General features: G+C 43.2%; 1 protein-coding gene across 1 annotated transcript in view; it reads left to right on the top strand.

Annotated features, from left to right (window-relative positions):
- adam12a (ADAM metallopeptidase domain 12a) overlaps nt 1–21,568 on the top strand; it is a 124,506-nt gene that overhangs the window by 74,323 nt on the left and 28,615 nt on the right. Inside the window, exons 6-11 of the mRNA XM_033610620.2 lie at nt 80–266; nt 6,586–6,651; nt 7,234–7,305; nt 7,726–7,895; nt 9,532–9,616; nt 11,574–11,722. Coding sequence (XP_033466511.2) covers nt 80–266; nt 6,586–6,651; nt 7,234–7,305; nt 7,726–7,895; nt 9,532–9,616; nt 11,574–11,722 — 729 coding nt within the window. The remainder of the gene's footprint in view (nt 1–79; nt 267–6,585; nt 6,652–7,233; nt 7,306–7,725; nt 7,896–9,531; nt 9,617–11,573; nt 11,723–21,568) is intronic.

Below are 21,568 nucleotides of genomic sequence, written 5' to 3'. Positions count from 1 at the left end.
CCAGTATTTGAATTCTGGAAAAATGAATAGAATATGACGAGGCACCTTGTCTAACCTCTGAGAAATATTCTCCCCACAGGGGCTTCATAACTCTTAAAGGCAAATCCTATGTACTGGAACCATCTGCTGATCACTCCGATGGGACTCACTGGATCTACACAGCTGAACACCTCAATTTTGCTCCTGGCACCTGTGGCCATGATTTCAACATATCCTATCCCATTGAACATGCAGACGGCAGTCCTTTCAGGGCTTTCAGCACAAGGGTAAGGCTCATTTAACTGTCTGCATTTTATCTCCAGCTACAAGTAAACTGTCTGGGAGATCTGAAAGAAAGTATCTGTCTTAAAGATTTCTTACTCCTTTTCTGTCTTTCGTTTTTAAAATATTTCAGTCAGGACCATTTTAGTCAAAGAAAACTTTATTTCCATTTGCAGTATTATATTTGGCAGTATAGCTCTGTGCTAGAGCTTGTCTGCCTTTCCTCGGGCCTACGCTACGTGAAAAGTCTTAAGGCAGAGAGAGCACACCTCTCTGCCCTTCCACGTGCATACGAGGAAAGCCTGAGGCGGAGAGAGCAAACCTCCCTGCCCTTCCATGCGCCTACATGGAAAGCCTAAGGCAGGGAGAGCAGCAGCAAAGACCCCCAGGGAACAGTACAGAGCATCATCAGTGACAAACAGAAATGACATCAATAAGTCAGACACAACATGAAAAGGAGGAGCTGGGGTGGAGGCGGGTTGCAAAGCGGCTTGCAGAGGAAGCAGCAACAGTAGGCAGGCCAGAGCAGTTTAAATAGGGTGTCCTGAATGAGATTCTCCAATTGGTTGCATAGAAAGGAATTATGTGATCAGTCACTTGATCGGCTGTTTGAGATCAGCTGATGTAGCCGGAATGTGTGCTTGACATCGTGTCCTGCCTGAACTAACGCTGTGCTAATTTTTTGGGGTGTTTATGCTTTCATTACTAAGTTGAGAGTAGAGAGATGGTAGAAAACGAGTGGTGGGAGAGATGGGGAATGACATGCAACAAAGTTTGTGGGGTGGACTTGAACTAGGAAAGTTGCAGCTCATGGTCGGCACCTCACTCTGCACATTTGCGTATCTGCGAGGGTCCGCTTTGGTTCTTGTGATGTATTTCGTAATGCCACCATCTGTCCATGTCCATGAGGAACCATTCAGACCCTTATGTTGATCCCTGCACAGGCCAGCATTTGCAACCATGTGGACTGTGCGCATAGCAAATGCGCCGACTGTGTATGCTTCAGTTACAGAATACGATCTTTTGTTCAACACTCCAGTCCAGTTATTGGTTTATGCACCTCTAGCTGGTTTGCTGCGAAGAATAAGACAACAAAATGGATGCATGTCTTGTATGTATGTGCTTGTACTTGCGTATACTGCATTTTAAAGCCTCTTCGAGGTCAGTGCTTTTAACGATCCCATGAAACAGCTGGCAGAGAGTGTTATTTGATTCCATATATTTATGTATTCCTGTAAAAACAGGAAACTATGGAGGTACTTGTCATGGATATTGATTGCCCCCCCAGCCAAATTTCTGATTGACTGTAGCTGCTAGCTCAGCATGGAGAAATGCCCTGAGGACAGCCTGCTCTGTTGTTGAGCTCTTCTTGTTGCCATCATCGCCTATGCCTGTGGATTTTACCGACAAATCACATCAAGGTGAAATGAAGGAAGAACATAGCTGCAATCAAGTATTTTTTGGAGTGAGGCAATACATGTTTGAGCTGAGATCCGAAGCAGAAAGCATTTAACTGGACGCATGATCCAAAATCTACATTTTTTAAATTGCTTTTCAGGAAATGACAAACTCTAAAATACCATTAGGAATACCCACAGAACAACTTTTTTGTCATTGTGTGGCCACATACTGCCATATAGGTGATTATCAGTACAAGGGGAACATTAAAGCACCTCGCCTTGCTCAGCATGTGAGTGCTGAAGAACCAGTTTTTTAGACTCCAGAGCACCTCAAGCTTCCCCAGACTTCCCGCATTTAAAACAAATTGAGCCTTTTGAGTCTGCTTTTCTTTGTGTTTGCCATTTAAATGTTTGAGTTGGTGTTTTAATCACACTGCCTTGAAAGGCTGCACAGACAGAAAATATGGTATTAGTCAGCCGGCAGGAAAAACGATGCCTCTTGTTGTAACCTGTCTTTGGATTCTGACTGCGCAGAATATAAAAGATTGCTCACCTTAAACCCTCTTTGAAAAGATCATTTGCAATGTAGATATTGGTAAGTGGCCTGTTATATATTTCAGAAGCTACTACTTGTTGAATTATTCACTCAGTCCTTCCATCTGATCTGACGGTGTCCATTAGTGATCTGGAGTGTATGAAGAGCCGGGGTTGATAAACGCCTGTGGAAAGTACATTGGCTGTTCATTTGCTCTGAAAGCAAGATCAGAGTGCAGGCTTGTACATCATGCCTTCAGCAGGATCCGTCCATCCAGAATTAAACAGATTGCTTTTTAGAAACCTCAACCCTATTCCCCACCCTACACTCAGCATCCTTACTACCCCACTGAGCAGCAGGATAAATCATAAGGGCCATGGTCACAAGGAGTCTCTATCTTCAGAGTGAACAGGGCTTTAAAGATGATAAGCGCTGATAAGTGGAAAACACAGACTCCAGTGATCTCTATCTGACTGGTGAAGGATGGCAGGAGTGGACGAACATGGCTGATTTATCAGGTCAATACAAAGAGACACAGAGATAGGTGCTGTTAAAGATGAAACAGATGTTCAAGGACCCACAAAAAGGGTAAGCACACATACCATAATTGTGATGCAGCATAAACATGGGGATGCTTTCCATTTTCTTAAAACTAATTTGTATTGTAGCAAGTTTTGAGATGCCTGGTCCATCTGTTCCCAGGTTTTTCACCCACTCAGTCATTAGCAGAAAGCAGTGATGTAGGTTAGAGCAGCGAGTGCTTATAAAAATATTAACGAAAAGGGTTAATTTGGATTTTATGAAGTGGGGTTGTATGAGGTACTTATCCATAGTAAGTGTAACGTTTTCACTGCTTTACCTTGCCATTACACAGCCCTTTTCAACGGGAACTGATGCTGTTATATTGCTCTCTTCAAAGCCACCAGACTCCTCTGACAAAACAGTAATTTAACCTCGGGGAAGAACCCAATTGCTGCATTGATTGGTAAGATTGTTTGTGTTTTTGTGTGACTGTCAAATCTGAAATAATGTGGCGTCCACATCAGTTCAATCAGAAGAGACTCATTCAGAGTTAAAGAATATTTACATGTGTACAAAACGTGATTGGCCGAGGGGGATCATGGCAAGATTTGTTTAACTACAACAAGAGTGAACACCTTAAATCAGCTGATTGGAAGAAACATAAAGAAAGAAAGTCTTCCTGACTGAGTTCCTGCTAAGCTTCATTACATTGCTTAGCTCCCTGGTTTGAGAGTTAGAGGAATATAGCTGATTTAGAGGATCACAGTTGTGAAAGAAGTCTTGGCTCAGTTACAGAGAGGCACATTGGGTGGGTTTGCATGTAGCAACATCATCATGCAGAAACACGTCGCGTGGGAAAACATTTGTAGAAGGGCCCGGAATATAACATTTTGACACAGAAACATGTGCACTTCGACCAAAATTTGAACACCACTGGGAAGCTGAAGAATGATGTAAAAACCTCAAAAAAACAAAAACCCTTTAATCATTTCATTAAGGTTATATTGAGATTAAGTGTGTTTTCAGGAAGCAGGCCAAACATATGGCTGTGCTGTGCCCTTTCACATTGTTAGTTTTTATTTATGCTGTTTTTCTGGTGTTTTACTCAAGTTTTTGATTCCTGTTGATGATTATAGTACTGGCTCCAATGGCAAGCATTGTCTTCAGTGTTAAGAGGGCGGCGGAGATTCAGCGCCAGTGAAGAAATCCTGACAGCAGCACAGTGCAGAAGTTTCACAAGGGGAGAATAAGATAACAACAGAGGGCTCGTATTGATAATTTATACCGGTGTGAAAAATATGATTAAAGTCTTTTTTTCATGAGAGATTTTTCCACTGTGCTTTAATATGTTTTATCTGATCACAATGTCCTATTTCATTTCACGTACTACGTCCCAACCGCTCCTATATTACAGCAGGAGATGCCAGAGTTAGAAGGGAAAACATCTCTAAGTGAAAACAGATGAGGTTTATAAGGGAGGTGGTCAAACGCGGTAATCCCACAGGTGATTAAAAACATGAAAACAGATAATATAGGAAAAGATATTTCCAAAAAATGTCATTCGCAACCACAGGGGAGGTCTTGTTGAGATGTCCACGGAAAAGTGAGAATATAAAGTTTAGTTTGCTGCACTGGGTGGCATACAATCAAGCTCACCTCAGCCTGTTACACGAGGGCGCCGAGGTGTACTGCTGCTGCTTTGATAAGCTACGATGTGCCCTGCTTGAGGGTCTAAAGATAAAGAGGCGTGTTGGCAGAGTGCCCCAGGATGATGAGAGTCAGATGGGGTGGAGAAGGGGAGAGAGATATGATGGCTAGCTGACAGGAACTGCACGTCAACAACATGAGTTCCTGCAAATCGGTGTTACTGTCCAAGATTTCAAACCTGAACACAGCATGTGATGGCATTTTCAGAGTGTCTTGTCTTCCGTGGCTGAAACAGACTTATTTCTGTAGTGTACTGTAATACATATGGATTTAAAGAACAAATGGATTCCAGCCCAAACTGTGGATGGTGAAGAGAATCTAATCACCAAGCTCAATTATACAGTTTTGATCTTCATCCCCACCTGAGCCAGCTCCATTTGCTTAATGAAGACTGTGCTTGAAAGCTCTCAGGCTGGTAAGCTGGCCTTTGTTCTTAAATTCTCTTCGCCATATAAATTTTAAAAGAAGACTGGCCTCTTTCTTCACCTTAATTCTCTAATATCGCAGCAGAAGTGGTGCGTAAAACAAGAACTGAGGGACGAAGTGGGAGAATGTTTTGTTCTTTTATGCCATTTATGTGAAGGTGAAGCTTTCAAATGTTTAGGAGGCTGTTGAAAAATATTTGAAGATGTGTTAATAGTCGATTTCTTTTATGCACATCTACTGAATTGGAATACGGATACCAATGTTTTCCATTTTCCTGTTACAGTTTCATGACCGAAAGAGAAAAAAAAAGCAGGTATCTATACCTGTTATTCATCAGATTATATTCAAGAACAGGGCTGCTCATCACTGAGTAGATTGACTACAGTGTTCATGTGTGTGTCTCCTCTCCAGTGGCCTCCCAGAGACTTGTAATCACCATAGGGTGCATTTAGAGCACCCTTGCCCATCCTGGCTTATCTATGGAGGAGGCAGATAAGAGCAGAGAGGATCCAGGCAGCCAGGCCAGCACGGATAAAGAGGCTCAGGTTGAAAGTGGGCCATAGTGTGGAGGCAGAACACTTCGCCAGCAGGATAGTATAGGATCTTTGTGTGTGTGTGTGTGTGTGTGTTAGTGGAAAGACTAAGCTTGTGCAGGTGAGACAGACCCAAGCTCATTGTGCGGTGAAAGTGAGTTGCTGCCCACACACAGCATGAGAGCAGCATCTGCTCTGTGGCCAGGGGTTGTATTTGTGTTGGTTTGGAAGAGCCCCAAAACAGTGTCATCTCCATACTATCTCTTCTACGTTTTCCCCTATACATTTCTCATTTGTTTCTAATTTTTCAACAGTTTTTTCAGTATTTATTTACTTTTTTCAATCATTTTGAACACATACAGACAGACAGCCATTCAGACCTACAGGCCACCAATTAACCTGCATGTCTTTGGATTGTGGGAGGAAGCCGGAGTACCCAGAGAAAACCCACACTGACACGGGGAGAGTGTTTAGCTCAAAGTACAGCCTCCTAGCATTATTAATATTATTGTATTCGACATGTGATACACATTTTCTAGGTTTCTAAGTCCGTGACAATCTTTGACCGCACCAAAAGAGATAAATATAAAACAAATCAGATATGAAAATAACTTTGAGTGTGCTCCTGCTTGCTTCTACTTGGACATATGCTCACTGGCCCATACTCCACTGTCTGTGTGTGCTGGTAGAGTCACTGTGAAGTTGTCACATAAATCAATGCTAAGCGTTTCTCATGCTCTTTGAATTTTGGAAAGAAAAGCAGGGGTAGTAGTGTTTTATACAGTGCACCACCGACGGCGCAGGCAGCATTGTCCAAAAATAGTGATTTATTAGTTAATAAGCCAGTTCCTATAGGAGTGTGGTCGGTATACGTGTGACCTTAGCAGCTCTTATCGGGTCAAACGTGAAGTGTAGCTGATTGCTTTGTGCTGATTCTCCTTCCTGCAGCCTTTTAGAGAGTAGTTCAGGTGAAAAGCCATATTGAGTGGCCACCTGCTAAATTTAGGCTGCCCTCTCCAGAAAGCTGCGGTTAAGTGTGTCCTCCTAATGTCCTTCTCCTTTTTCATCTTCTCTCCCTACCTCTTCTCTCTTATATCTCATCATCTCTATCACTTTGTCATCACCACCCTCTGTTCCCTCTCCCATTTACCGCTCTCTCTCCCCTCGTCACCACCTATTCCCTTTCACTCACCCCTCGCAGCATAAGCGCCACGCTCAGTCTACGACCAAGTACGTGGAGCTGATCATCGTGGCTGACAACAGAGAGGTAAGCAGATGTCGCACCGTCTCGACCTATTCACCTTTTGCTGCTGAATCCCACAGGAAAGAGGCTCAGAGGTCGCATGCCGAGCTGCCCCTCTGTCCTCTTGAGACACAGATAAGATGGCTCCAACACTCCCTCGTTGTCGCCTCTGATGTGACTTGCTCATCTGTTTCACTGTCCGGCCACAGCTGCAATACCACTTGACTCACAAATTAGGCTGCTCCATTATGTGCGCTCGCAAATCTCAGACTTAAGATCTTAAAGAGGGCAAAGAGAAGAAAGTGTGTATTGCTGACATGAGACACACAGGTCAATGTCACATGCTTTAGAGTGAATAAATGCTGGATATATAAGACAAGGTGGTTGAGGTTATCTCTTTAGCCGAAGCTCCACTGAGGAGCTCTTTGATGATAGCAACTGCAGTGGGAGCGCCAGTGGAATTAACATGACACCCTGCGAAAACATTTCTGGAGCTGACGCAGTGTTGATATATCCCCAAATAATGTCTTTGATGATGATAAACATTCAAGAGGGCGGATCACCTCTTTTTCTCCTTGCTTTATTCTGCCTGCTTGTGTTGTTCAGTTTCAGAAGCAAGGCAAGGACATGGAGAAGGTCAAGCAGCGGCTGGCTGAGATCGCCAATTACGTGGACAAGGTAACAATCAAATCAACAGAGGGGATGTGGTTCAGGCAGTGTGATTTATTAGAGGTCACATCAAGCCTGCTGAGAATTAGCCGACCTGCGAGCAGAGGCTGATTGGATTATGAATGGATGATCAATTCCATAACTCGGCTGAGAAGTGTTGTGAAGAGGCCGCTTTAATAAAACGTGCCGTGGGTGGCGGTTTAATAAAACAGGAGCGAAATATGATTTATTCATGTGGAAAGTCATACATTGATTAATGTTTAGGGATTTGTTCGGAGCCCTTCGTCATTTTTAAGTGACAATTGTATAGCACTGGTGTTTTTAATCAGTAATGTAAAGTGAAGTGAGTAAAAGAAATGTTAGGGGAGATGGCTCGTAAGCCCTTGACCCGAAAACACATCTCTGTCCTGATTTTTCCTCAATCTTCAGTTCTACAGGGCTCTGAATATCCGTGTGGCCCTGGTGGGCCTGGAGGTGTGGAGTGATGTAGACAAGTGTCCCATCACCCAGGACCCCTTCACCACCTTGCATGAGTTCCTAGACTGGAGGAAGGTGAAGCTGCTGCCTCAGAAGCCTCATGACAACGCACAGCTTATCAGGTAGATCTGCTATTACAGTGTACACATAACAGCTGTTTTGAATGTCAGGATTTTATTCCATAATTACTGAGAGCACAAAATAAGAGAACAGTAAATAGTAGCTTTCAATTAGACTTTGAGTTTTATTTACTTTGAGCAAAACTGAATGTGATGTTTTGCAGTATGAGTTGTTGTTCTTTTGACCCACCCTCAAAGGCACTCTGCAGTGTGGATTTTTTATTACCAACAGACACAGTTTTGTGTCACCAAAACAAATCTGACTTCTTACCTCATAAAACATTTGCAAAACCCTGTCTGTATCAGTCTGTGCCGTGAAAGCCTTATGAGATGCTGACAAACTGCCAAAAAATATACACATCGTTCTCAAATTTTGTTTTTTATTGTGGTTAAAATCACAAAGTTTGTAAAGTTTATAATGCAGTACAAATGTAGACAGAAAAAAGATAGATCAGATAATTGGATTTACTTATACAGAAAGGCTAAACCCATTCATGTACAGATGCTAGTGGAACAGAGTTTAACAAGAAGATGGGGCAGGAGTTTTCATCTGTCAGTAATCTCTATGAACAGATATCTGCATAGAAGTTCAGAAACTGTAGACGACAGGACAAGATCTTGGTATCAGAAGTGTTCTGGTTTCCATTTGTAGTCCATTTATTACTAAGCAATCACATTTGAGTGGGCTTTGGTTTGCCACAAGTACGTGTGGAGAGTAAAGAGGCGAAACGCACTGGCAGAAATACAGTCTTGGAACCCATAGGCTGTTGTCTTAAGACAATTCAGCTTTTGATATGTTTGAAAAATGTATCTGCATTCATAGGCAGATACAGCATCTGTTTATAGAAATTACCTAGAGGCTAAACTGTCAGCCGACCAATAGCTGATGGGCAGAAGAGAAAGCCTTGGCCCAGATATCCCTTATCCAGATATGTGCTGGCTTTACAGCAACACGGCAGCACAGGGTTGCAGTGGTTAGCACTACTGCCTCACAGTAAGAGGGTTCCTGGTTTGAACCCGGTGCGAGGGAGCCCATCTGTGCAGAGTTTGCAAGTTCTGCCTGTGTCAGCGTGGGTTTTCTCTGGGTACTCCAGCTTCCTCCCACAGTCCAAAGACATGCAGGTTAATTGGTGACTCTAAATTGTCCGTAGGTGTGAATGTGAGCGTGAATGGTTGTCTGTCTCTATGTATCAGCCCTGTGATCGTCTGGTGTACCCTGCCTCTCACCCAATGTCAGCTGGGATAGGCTTCTGCCCCCCCGCGACCCCTAACAGGATAAGCGGTTACAAAAAAATAATGAATGAATATACCGCAACAGCTGAAATATTGGCCATTGCCACCCGAAGATAAAGCTAAATTATTGTCAGGCTAATAGCCGATGGGTTTCCAGTCAGTTCACCACTACGCTAGCGTGTTAAACTAAGCTTAGTTTAGCTGAGACCACATCAAGTGATTTGATGTGCAGGTCTAGTCAGTTATCAATTAAGTGTTTCCAGCCTTTGTTGGAAAGTCTTAAAAAGCTTTGAAATGCTAAACTTACACTAGCATCCACTATCTGCGTTGCAACTTTTTGTCGATATCATTCAACGATATCAACATTGCTCTACAGCACCACTGACCTCTGTTTTCTCCCCCTTAGTGGGGTCTACTTCCAGGGCACCACCATTGGTATGGCACCCATCATGAGCATGTGCACAGCAGAGCAGTCGGGAGGAATCGTCATGGTGCGTAAATGTGCTGCAGGATGTATGCATGTTGAAATGCCTTTAATCCATCCCAAAGCAAAAACAGTACAAAAGAAATATTTGATGTGTCTGTGACTTCCAGAAAGGAGACCAGACTTACTTTATCATTTCCCTCCACCTCCCTCCTGTCTGACATAATACTCTCATATTTCTCCCCTAAGTCTCTTGTGTAAGGGTTGAGCTAAGGATTCCGGAGTTGATATTAACTTCTATTAACTTTAGGGCGCATACATCATTGAGTCTTTTTCCAGGAAGGCCAAGTTGGTATGCATAGTACCCTTCACTTAGTGCTGATAAATCAGAGTGTGTATCGATTACACAAGTGGAAACCTGCGCTTCTTAATGAGGTGCAACAAATGAGTGAATTCAAGGGTACCGCAGATCCCCGCCAGAATGAAAACGTAGGGGCACGTCATAAATGATCACCCATTACAGAACTGCAACCCTAGACTATGTGCTCAAGTCATGTTGTATTAGCGCAAGTCATGCTATTATTTTATGCTCTATGTCCCTGAGTGGCTGTTTGTCTTGTGGTCTGGCTGGCTGGCGGTGAGGTTTACAGCTAGTCCCCAGATGGTTCCTCACTCTTGTCCTCCCAGATGGTAAAGTGGGGACTTGTGGGGTCATTATGGAAGAAGTCTACATACACGCATGCATCAGGTCACAGACATAAAGGATTAGTCTCCAACCGCAGACTCTTCTGCTGGGCAAATCACGACACTGTTGTCTCAGTTGTCTCCCTTCGTTTACAAAGTACCTTTGAACTCATTAGCCAACTAACCCAGTGGGTCTCATTGTTATTTTTCTAGGCTGTTAAATCTTAAACCATCTGGAATATCCATTTACCAGCCCTGAACGTTACATTAATTTCATTGGTGTGGCGAAACACAACACAGACAGCAGCATGTAGTGCCCGTCTGAGCCCTTCACCTTCACCTAACCAGTCAGTGAAGGTGTCTCGGTCGTTCCAGGAAAAAGTATCAGAAGGTTTCCGTTGCGTGAATCCAGGCTGCACAGTTGGATCGCGGCGAGTGCTGACAACTGATGACCGTTCCTTTCAAAAGCCCCCAGCAGAGCAGTTCATCAGTCTGAGCTCGACTTGCACAGCGCTACTGAATAATGCACAGTGACGGAAGACTCCAGAGGCAAGGTGCTCTGACGCACAGCTCTGTATCCATGAGGAGCTGATAGCTGCTGCCGCTACATTATTTATCCGCCGTTTTCATGTGTTCATGTTTTACACACCTTGCAGGAAACCTCAGCCAACAAAGCTTTCACTCTGTGTCACTGTAGCTTCATCCTCACAGTGCATCCCCCAGCACTGTCTGTGTTTTTTTTTCTCTCTGCTGGCTGTGTGATTTTCAAGCTGTCCTTTGAGAGTTTTTCCTCTGTCATCCAACCTATTTGCTAGTTTTGCTCGGAGGAGGGTCCACGTCTTTATTTGCGAGGATGAAGCAGCACATCTGGCTCTGTCAAAGTTTGCCGAGCAAGCTGAAGGTGACAGCCCGCAGTCTGCCGATTCATTTCTCATTTCAGTGCCACAACGTCGAGCAGAGGAAACGCTCTGATAAGCACAGATCCAACAGCCTTGTTTGTTTAATCTTGGCAATATGCAATTACACTCGTTTTGAGTAATGTTTCTCCAGTGGGTCCTGTGGGGAACAACAATTTGGCTAGCATTAAATTTTTTTATTATTTGTTATTTTCCTCAGAGTATGTAATCAGAAACGTCTGTTTTTAATTAGCTATTGTTTGCTACAACTGAGCTGTAAACTGAACACATTTTATAATGAGACGTGGCTTGAAGCATCATGTCTAGCCTAGAAATATGTTTGATAAATCAGACTCATAAAGTAAAGAGGTTTTAGATTACATATTGGTAAGAGGCAATGGCTTAGTTTCTGCATGATTGATCTTTTTTTTTTTTTTTTTGTAGGACCATTCAGACAACCCCCTGGGTGCTGCCGTCACTCTGGCCCACGAGCTCGGACACAACTTTGGAATGAACCATGACACCCCAGAAAGGGGGTGTGGCTGCAGGGTGACCGTGGATCGTGGAGGCTGCATCATGACTCCCTCCACCGGGTGAGTCATGGCGTCTATCTCGACAATTAAGAGTCAATAGATCTTTAAGATAGCTGACTCCTTACTGCAATATCCAAGATTTTATTTTTATTTCAGCTATTTGGCCTTCATCAGCCTCAGGACACGTGCTATCATTCACTGCTTGAGTGCACTCCAGTGAGGCCGCATTTGGTTCGGCTTTACAAATGACGTCTAACTCCAAAACCATCCGAAATGCATCATCATGATGTCAAGCCCTCATTAAGTTTGCATGAATTCAGCCACTTATTAAATACAGTGTCGCTCAAAAGAGTCCAGATTGTGATCATATGTAAACACTATTCCACATGCACTCCATTTGTAATTTATTGTCTATCGAGCGGTAAGCAAATAACGCTGTTGAACTGCTGGGCCGTCAGGTTTATGGCAGATTCAACAGCTGTGCTTATGCCCCAAGGCAATATGACTCATTCTGAATGGGAAGCTAGTGGTTCAGTGGCAGCGCATGGCCAAAACAGTACAGTTTTATTTATGTTGACACAATGTAGCTGATTTCCAATCAACTAAAGAAAACACTGCAGAAAGTGTCTGTTGTCTAAGTGTGTCAAAGAGATATTGCACTTAAAGGAGCAGTGTGTAGGATTTAGTGGTATCTAGTGATGAGAATTGGAGATTCCAACCAACTGAAACTTCTCCCATGTGTCAAGTGTGAACCCTCAGTTAAGATTCCTTCAGTTTTCATTGTTCAGGAGGTTTTTACTGGGAGCCGAGTTATCAGCAGAGGTCTTTTCCTCTCCAAAACAAACAAACCAGGTAATTTAAACCTGTAACAACACTGAAGAAAGCAGTTTCAAATTACAAATCTGTGTTTCTCTAACACTGGTCAGCATGTAGAAGACTGCTATCCAAGCACCTGCTAACGTGTGCTCACCTCTTTTCTTTGATAACTTAAGATCCAGACATACAGGAGGTTGTTTCTGGGAGCCGAATTATCTGCAGAGGTCTGCTCCTCTCCAAAACAAACGTACCTGGTGATTTAAACTAGTAAAAACAAGATATTTTTATTAATAATTCAATAAAGATGCACGGAGCATCAACAAACAAACATAGAACCAACAAGGACAAAAAAGACAACCCCACCCACCCACCAACCCAGGAACAAACAGAGAAAGCCAGACCAGTGAAAGGAAATCCAATAGACAAGAACGAAAACAACAGATTTTCTTTAATATGTAAATGATACATAACATCCTTGATCCAGTGTCAATATGTTGGAAGTGAGGAGTCCTTCCATTTACACAGGATGAGCCTTCTGGCCAGAAGTGAGCAGAAAGAGACACTGTCCGTTTGGGCTCTACTTAAGTTAACATCTAGAGGAGTTACTCCAAATATTGCCATGGACATAGATGGGGCAACCAGCCGTCCAAACATTGTTGAAATAAGTTTTAAATATTAAATCCCAATAAAGAAATAGTTTCAGACATGACCAGAACATGTGACATAAAGTGGCTGAAGACTGTTTACACTTGTCGCACGTAGGATCAATATCACTGCGAATAGCTTTATGCCACACCTTGTGTGATATCTGTTCTCCATTATCCTCCTCCCATCTCTGCAGTAGAGAGACCAAGGCTGCAAGATTATGAGCATTGAGTAATTCGTACATTTGACTATTTTTATCTACATTACATTCAAAAACAGAATCTAAGAGGGATGGACAAGGGCAGGAAGGGAAACACCCAAAATGAGAAGCCACAAAGCTTTGGAGCTTCAAGTATCTGTAGAAGTGTACTTGAGGGATGTTAGCACTTTCAAGGTAAATGTCATTGTTATTCTGACACTGTTTGGTTTGTTATGGAGGGGCTGGCTGGATTTCAACTATGTCACCTTAATGATAGGATCTTGTTTTTCAAGTCTGTCTTTAAGGTCTAGTGTGTAGGATTCAGTGGCATCTAGCGGTTAAGGTTGCAGATTGCAAGCAAGTAAAAGGTCTCCTTTGTGCCAAGCATGCTGGAGAGCTACAGCGGCCGATGGGAAAGCACAAAAACACAAACCCAATGGCCCTATCTGGAGCCAGTGTTTGGTTTGTCCATTCTTGGCTACTATAGAAACATGATAGTGCAACATGGTTGACTCTGTGGGCGAGGACCTGCCCTCTATGTAGAAGTAAATGGTTCATGCTAAGGTAACGAAAACAGGACGATTCCTATTTTTAGGTGATTCTACACTAAAGAAAGCATACTTCTATAATATTCCATTTCTGCCAATATATCGCCCCCACACACTGAACCTTTAATGTGTTCTGCAAACAAAAAGTCTTCACATTTATGTTGCATCTAAGAACATATCAAGACAGATGTGTAGTTATTATAAAGTTCACTTTGGAGTCTAATACCTAACATCTTGTAGTAGACAAGCAGAGGGATAGGGATGTTCTGGGTGGAAACATTGGGTATCAGTTCCAGCTCAAGGTCTAGCGGTCTGTGGGAGCCTCAGATTGGTGTTTATCCTGGAAACATCGCTTTGTATTTGGTTTGGACCAGACCCATGAAAAACAGGGTAACACTATTCTTGATTATAGGCTCATAAAACAACACAGCAGTAAGATGTAGATTTATATTTAACCCTGATTGAGGGTATCCCTGGTCAAGGACTTTATCCTAAAATTGGCAACAGGATGAACATATAAAAAAAGAGCAAATACTTGTTCCCCTCTCCTACTGTTTCCCTCTGGCTCTCTCCTTTTCCTCCTTTTTCACAGCCCGTTAGAGTGATTCTATTCTTTGACATACATACAACTTTAATGTTGGAAAATCTCTCTGCAGCTCTAAATAAATAGTTAAATACCTCTGAAAACTGTCTGTTATTCAGTTTTTAGGTAGGGAAAACGTATCACCTCTCCCTTAAAATATCTCAGTCTGAAGTCATATGTAGCAGTGCAGAAGCTCTCTAAATGTTCAAGTATGTTGTTTTTACCAAACATAGACTAGTGAGAAAAAATAAAACATGAATATTTAGTTTTTTGTTCTGCTCCCTACAGAGACAGCTTTTTTTCTACGCTCCATCTGACAAAAGAAAGATCTAGCCCTTGGTTTTAAAATAATCCCCTCTACACCTCCTTATTGCTCCATATTTCTGCTCTGCTATTTTAATCCAGGATTAAGGAAGCAATACATTTAAATAAGGATGTTTAGGAACTCTGTATTGCCTCATTCGGCTTCCTCAGTTTATCCTGGGTCAGCACCATATACTCTGCCTGAGGCAGTACATCTCCCACGAGTCCAGCTCAAGCCCCTTGTAGTTCCATGCTTAAAAAATGCCATGTGGCCACACACAGGCTCTGCAGCAATCACCTGAATGTTGTTCATCACCCGGCAGCTACAGCTATTTGTTTATAGCATTGACTGCCATGTTTTTCTAGGCAGACGACCAGCTCTTTTTAGAGCACAATGTGATTATACAGAATGCCTCTTCACAAGGCTGGGACTTGGATGAGTTGGTACAAAAGCCCCGCTGATTACCAGCCGCTGCATTCAATAATTGAAAGTACTGGCAAAACTCGCCTACACTCACTCAGTGAGGAGTACCTGGAGTTTTGTTGTTGCTGTTTTGATTGATCTTTCATTTTAATCAACTAGAGTACAGGGATTTCTTCATTGTCGCTGACATGTAAAGACAGATACCCATCAAGCTTTGCTGGCCTTGCTGCTGGAGGTAATTGGAGCCAGGTCATCATGATTATGCTGGGATAGGGGGGTGGTTAGGGGTTGGTGGTGGGGGGCAGAAAAGCTACAAGCTGTCCCAGTGCCAGCTGCACATCTGCACAGACCACTGCTTGTTTCCTGCTCACATTGGTCACGGCCAATTGTCCCATCCCCTTCTCCATCCATCCCACTATCTCCCCTATTAGCTCTAAATGAGAACAGGCTGGTGTCTCCATCCTTTGAGATTATAACACACAGGAATACACACATCAACTGAGCTGCTGCTGAGTACACCATGGACAGAGGAACAGACATAAATGTACACAAACAATCCATCTCTCTTAAAGACTAAAACAGGAACTCCACAGGGTTCTGTACTTAGTCCACTTATCTCTGTTAGTCTTTCTCTTTAGCTGTATTTACACTGAATGCAAAGTTAATTTTTGTGCCATGTTACACAAACACTGCCATCAATGGTGAACACTCACCCGTAATAGCTGTGCTAATGGTTGTGCTGGAGAAGGCGGCTAACAGCTAACTTGGTTTGTAGTAAAGTACAATCAATAGCTTGAATTAAGGTTTGTAACACCCACCCAGTCTCACTCTGAATTCATCAAAATCAGGCACTTGGGCAGTGACTTCTTTCGACACTGACGGAAAAAAATGTCCTTAAACGTTGGCATGTTACGCGGCCGGTCACCACTATAGTTTAACAGTGCGCGGTGGCATCAGGGGGAAACAAGACAGGACAAGAACTGAAGTTAAGGTGGTGAATGTCAAAGTAGGATGGGCAGGAGGGGTGGTGGATGGGTCTAACAAACACGACTTTCCCTCGGGAGAGCGGTGTTTGTGTCCCATAAGATTAGAAAGCCAAACCCTGCCCTTTTTTTTTTTTTTTTACCTAAACCTAACTATGTGCTTTTGTTGCATAAACCCAACCACATGCATTAGTTGTTGGAGGGAAGAAAGACATAGTGCATTTATTTTGAAAGAGACTGTATGTAAAGGGTAAATTTCCTGTGAAAATGGAGTATTTTGAAAGAACAAGCATAATTTGACACCCCAGAACATCAACAACGAATGAGTGTTTGTGACATGGAAGGTCCATGACCAATATGTGACAAGGGTGGAGTGAGAACGTGTTTGTAAACACATAGGTTTCGTGCTCAGCAGGAAACCATGACCCCAACACTCATTATTTTTCAGACTGTCAGGGCAATGCTTTATTATTGTGAAAAGTAAACAACTGTTTATTTACTTTCCACACCAAAAAACAGCTTAAATTGCTCAAAACATTTGGCCAAGAAGCAACTCAACAAAATAGCTTACACAAGTAACAAATATATATTTTTACAACTTACCATGTAGACCTATAGTTTCGCTCACTTTTGTCCAAGCCCTCTCCTTTTCTGTTCTGTCTCTGTATAGTACTGATACTGAGTGGAAGAGCTCCTATGGTCTCATTTATAAAACAGTGTGTAGGATCCATACTAAAAATGTACGTACGAACAAAAGCTAAAAATGGCGTGCACCAAAAAATATTCGTCAGTATCTACAATCAGGTCTCCACCTCACCATCTGCATCACCAATTTCCCGTCTCCAAATTCTTTGTAAGCATGGGTCGAAGTTTCTCCCATCAAGTCTGTTTCTATACTATACTATCTGTACGCCACTTCCCACACTTTTGCGTGGGAAGTGGCGTATGCCTTTTTCAGGCCTCGTTTTGTGCATACATACATAAGACCCCTGGTGCCCACAGATGGCGACCATAGGTTTGTCCTTCATCTCTGATTTGTGGTAACATCAAGAGAACCTCAACTAGAATTCAACACAGATATGCTTTTGTGATGACTTTGTGTGTATTCTCGCCATGTGAAAAGCTCACTTTCATCAATAGAGTGTGGCTGGTCACCACCATCCTCAGGAAACTTCAGGGAAAATGGACACTGGGTGGAGACATGTGAGCATGATGAGGAAGCCCAGCCACGTGTTCTGGTCTTCAAGAAGTTAACAAACAATAACACATACAATGAATTTTCTCCTTTTCAGGGTATGAACTGCCTTCTGTCTGAAACACAATTTGGCTAAAACAAATTTACAACCACAGTTTCAGAAAAATAACATTCAGAACTATGTAATGGAGCTGGTTTTCAAATGTACGCAGATGATGCTGTTATTTATGCATCTGGTAGAATTATGTCCTCAACTTTGCACAGAAAAGTCGTTAAAGTGTTGTAACATTTACACGGCGTGGTGTGAGACTTGACTTTGTAATCAAAATGTGCTTAATTATAAAGTTCTAAATGCCATGATGTATGATATGTAAATAATATGTATATGTTTCTATGAAACTAACCATACAGTCACTTGCTTTTAAGTCAGTCACACAAACTGAGACGTTGATGGACAAGATGCATTATTAAGACAGAGTTAAATCACTCATGGGTCAAGCCTGATTTAGCTGATGACTGCAGGGCATCATCAATGTCAAACAGAGATTGATATATTTCCCTTGTCATAAAATAATCAGGAATCACAGACAGGGAGTCAGAGTCAAAGGCATGCCATGGAAATTTGACCCGTGCCCTGCTAAAGAACAGGAACTCTCTAGTATGCCTTTTTTAATTGGGTCCATAGGGAAATCAATGTGAAAATGCTCCTCAGTATCTACAATGTAGGCCAGACTGCCAGGCACCAAAGGCCACAACAGATCATATCACCTAATGTCTTCGCCCAAAGCTCAAGCTCTACATGCTCAAAGAAAGCCGTAAAATTAATATTAAATGTGTAGTGAAGCTGTGGTTTTGAATTACTTAAGCAAGTATGAAATATTTGTCATAGTTGGAGTCGTCACAGTGAGGTTTCAATTAACTTCTATTCACATTCGTGCCAGAGGATCAAGGTCTTCCAAAATGTAATACAACTCTGATAACAGAATGAAGATGGGGTCCCAATCGGTGTTTGCACATTTTATATTTTCTCTGAAAATGTTCTCAAGGATGGCGGAAAATGTTTTGGCAGATGCGTCATTGGAATGGACGGCAGATCTGATTCATAGCCTGAACGGTGTTTTATGGCTGAAAAGATGTGACATGAACTGGCTGTGCAGGATGTGCTGGATGGGTTTCCCGGCGTTCTGTGTGATTTGAACCACAAGGACAGACAGACTAGGAGTAGAGAGTCCTGCCCAGCTAAATTTGGGTTAAAGGGCTCTGTGTATGAATGTGCTACTTTGCCTTAAAGCAACAGCTCACCATAAAATCAGAACAACATATTTTTCCTCTTACCTGTTGTACTGTTTATCAGTGTAGATTGTTGCCATTAATGTTTACATCTCATGCTGTTGCAAGCACAAGCCTGAGTAGAGTCCGTGAGTAGATGCACGCTACCTTCTGCACGGTGATACAATTGGCAGGTGTCGTTTGGTAGAAAGAAAGTAGGTCCTACATAAAACTGCTTATAACAAGGTCCGTGGATTATCTTGAGTAATGGGGTCTGTTTTTCTGTTTTGTTTTGTTTTTGGCACTTTGAGCACCACAAGCTGAGTGCCATCTAGTTCCAATATTTTCAAGAGGGGGCTGACCATCTCTATGGCCGATATCTCCAAAACTAAAGTTTGACTAAATTTAAGAGGAAAAATACATATTTGTGATTTTGGTATGGACTATCCCTTTAAAGGCCCATTTATGCTCAACGTTAAATATGGATCCGGATATGGACGGAGCCTTCTGTCCATGCTCCGCGTTCATTTCGTCCGTATTTCTGAACGTTTCCATAAAGCTTACGGATACGGGCCAAATGGAGCAGTACCACCGGAAACAGTGGAGGCAGTGTTGCTGTCACTACCCGATACGCAGCTCTAGTAAGACACGAAGAAGAAATAACAATGGCGGAACTTTTTCGCCTGAAATGCTGAAACTAAAATAAAACAGGGAGAAAGGTTTTTCCTATTTCATCTTATGTTATATTTCTCCCTCTCCCCTCTCTGGGAGCGTCCGACCACCCGCCGCCGGCTCCCGTCTCAAACACGGAGGCCTCCCTCTCCGCTGAGCCCACCCTCCCGGCCCCGCACATACTCCCGAGGCTCGGGTCTCCCTCCCCGCGGAGCCCGCCTGCCCTCCCGGCCCCGCACATACCCCCGAAGCTCGGGTCTCCCTCTCCGCGGAGCCCGCCCGCCCTCCCGGCTCCGCTCTGCTCCCAAGGCCGACCTTTGCACCCTCCGACTGGGGTCCCTCTGTTTTTGTCTTTTATGCACGAGGTACATTATCATTATCTCCTCCACAGTCGCCATGTTTGTTTTTGAGTTTGTTGTTGTAATAAACTTTTGACTCTGGGCTGCCCCCTGGTGGATATATTGGTTAACATCCATGCCAACGTAAAGGACGCATGGAAATATGTGGGCAGTGACGGTAACATCGTTTGAAACGGACGTATACATTTTCGTACGTAAAGGGAGCATAAATGGGCCTTAAGAGTGTTCCAGTCGCTGGTGAAATAGTTTTGGGTTTATGATCATAGTCTGCAACAAAATCAAATGCAAACATGACATCCATGTGTTGCTCATGCAAAATTTTAAGAAAGGGTTTTCATTACTGAAGGCAGACTGTACTGACTTTACTGCTCCCAATAAATTTGATATAGCAGAGCAACCTTTGATCTCACTTTTTGCTTCATTTCTGCATCTAATTTTTCAACCCTGCACCTGTGAAAGCTTTTTGGATATGCATGCCCAACACTGACAGTCTGTTAATTAACCACATAATTGTACTAGGAACAGAAACAGCAGGTCAATAGGAACAAAAGCAACAGAGCCAAAATAAATGCATGCGGTTGTGGTTTTGAATTGTCAGAGATTCTGTTTAATCCATTATTTATGGCTTTACTGATGACTTCTTCTCTAACTCAACACAAAAATGTGGGTTACCTGTCACAGCTCATCTGCTCCATTGTTGAAGCACGAGGGTTTTGAGATGTTTGAAAGCCTTCAGAGCTGCATCATCACATTGTGGGGCAGATCATAGGGGTTTGTAATAGATCCTGGAATGATTCCTTATCATCAGGCCTCCCACCGGTCCATTAAAGCGTAGTCTGGCCATTGCTGCAGTTAAGTTGCAGTGATTGCTTTGTACACTCTGTTGAGCATCAACTGCAGTAACTCAGATGCTTTGGAGCCAACTGTCAAACACTGACTATAGGTTCGAGACCAACAAAAGAACAGAGAAGAGTTGATCCTACAATGGAACTGGAGCACGACCAGGTGGAAAACAATGCAGCAGTATGAGACAGAACAAAGAGCAGTCCCAGAGACCAGGCAGAGATGAACGCGGCTCATCCCCTGTGAAGCCAGAACAGGAAGAGGACAAGTCACAGAGTCATACTGGGTCTTTTCTTTTGAGGTGGTGACCCAGACTCCCATGGGATGAGTGGTTGTCTAGAGATTCTTCAGTTCCCCATGAGCTCCAGATGTGCCCACAGTGACTGGCCCTGACACGGCTTTACTTGCCCTGGGGCCTGCAGCTGCTAAATGCCATCCACTGTAATTCATTGGTGCCTCTTCCTTTGCATAGCCATTATCCCCCCTCCCTCCCCCACACCATTGCAGGGTAGACCAATTATTTCTGTATTGCCTCTCATAAGGAACAGCTGGATCCTGGGCTGCTCATGTATCTCAGGGATGTGTGTGTTTGTCATGGATTGCATGGGCCGTAGCGGTAACTGAAGAATGAGGCTGAGTTCATGGAAATTGAATGAATGCTGCGAAATGGGGTGCAACTTGAGCAAGCAATTTTGGCTCGGGCTTTGGGGGCAAAGAGGAAATCAACAACAGCAGTTGCTAAGGAAGTGGTCTGCCTGTTGAACAGCAGCCTTGACAGCTGTTCATCATAGCAAGATCCCCTGAGGAGCTCAGCGAGGAGGAAGGGAAAAAGAGGATGAATTAATGACTGTTATTAGAGCTTTCCTCATTGTGCTTTCCTTTTGCCATTTCATGTAATTACAACTCCACTGTGATGTTCTACTTTAATCCTAAGAGTGCAGAGATCTGCTTCGAGGTACCACTTTCACCTAACACAACCTCTGGATAGTATTGACGTTAGAGAGCAGCGGGTTGTGTGTTTGGGGAGGGGGGTCAGCAGCAGGAGCTGATGTAAGCCGCCTCCACAC

Source organism: Epinephelus lanceolatus, chromosome 21, assembly GCF_041903045.1.
Source record: "Epinephelus lanceolatus isolate andai-2023 chromosome 21, ASM4190304v1, whole genome shotgun sequence".
Lineage (NCBI taxonomy): Eukaryota > Metazoa > Chordata > Actinopteri > Perciformes > Serranidae > Epinephelus > Epinephelus lanceolatus.
This window is presented reverse-complemented; position numbering and strand designations above follow the sequence as displayed.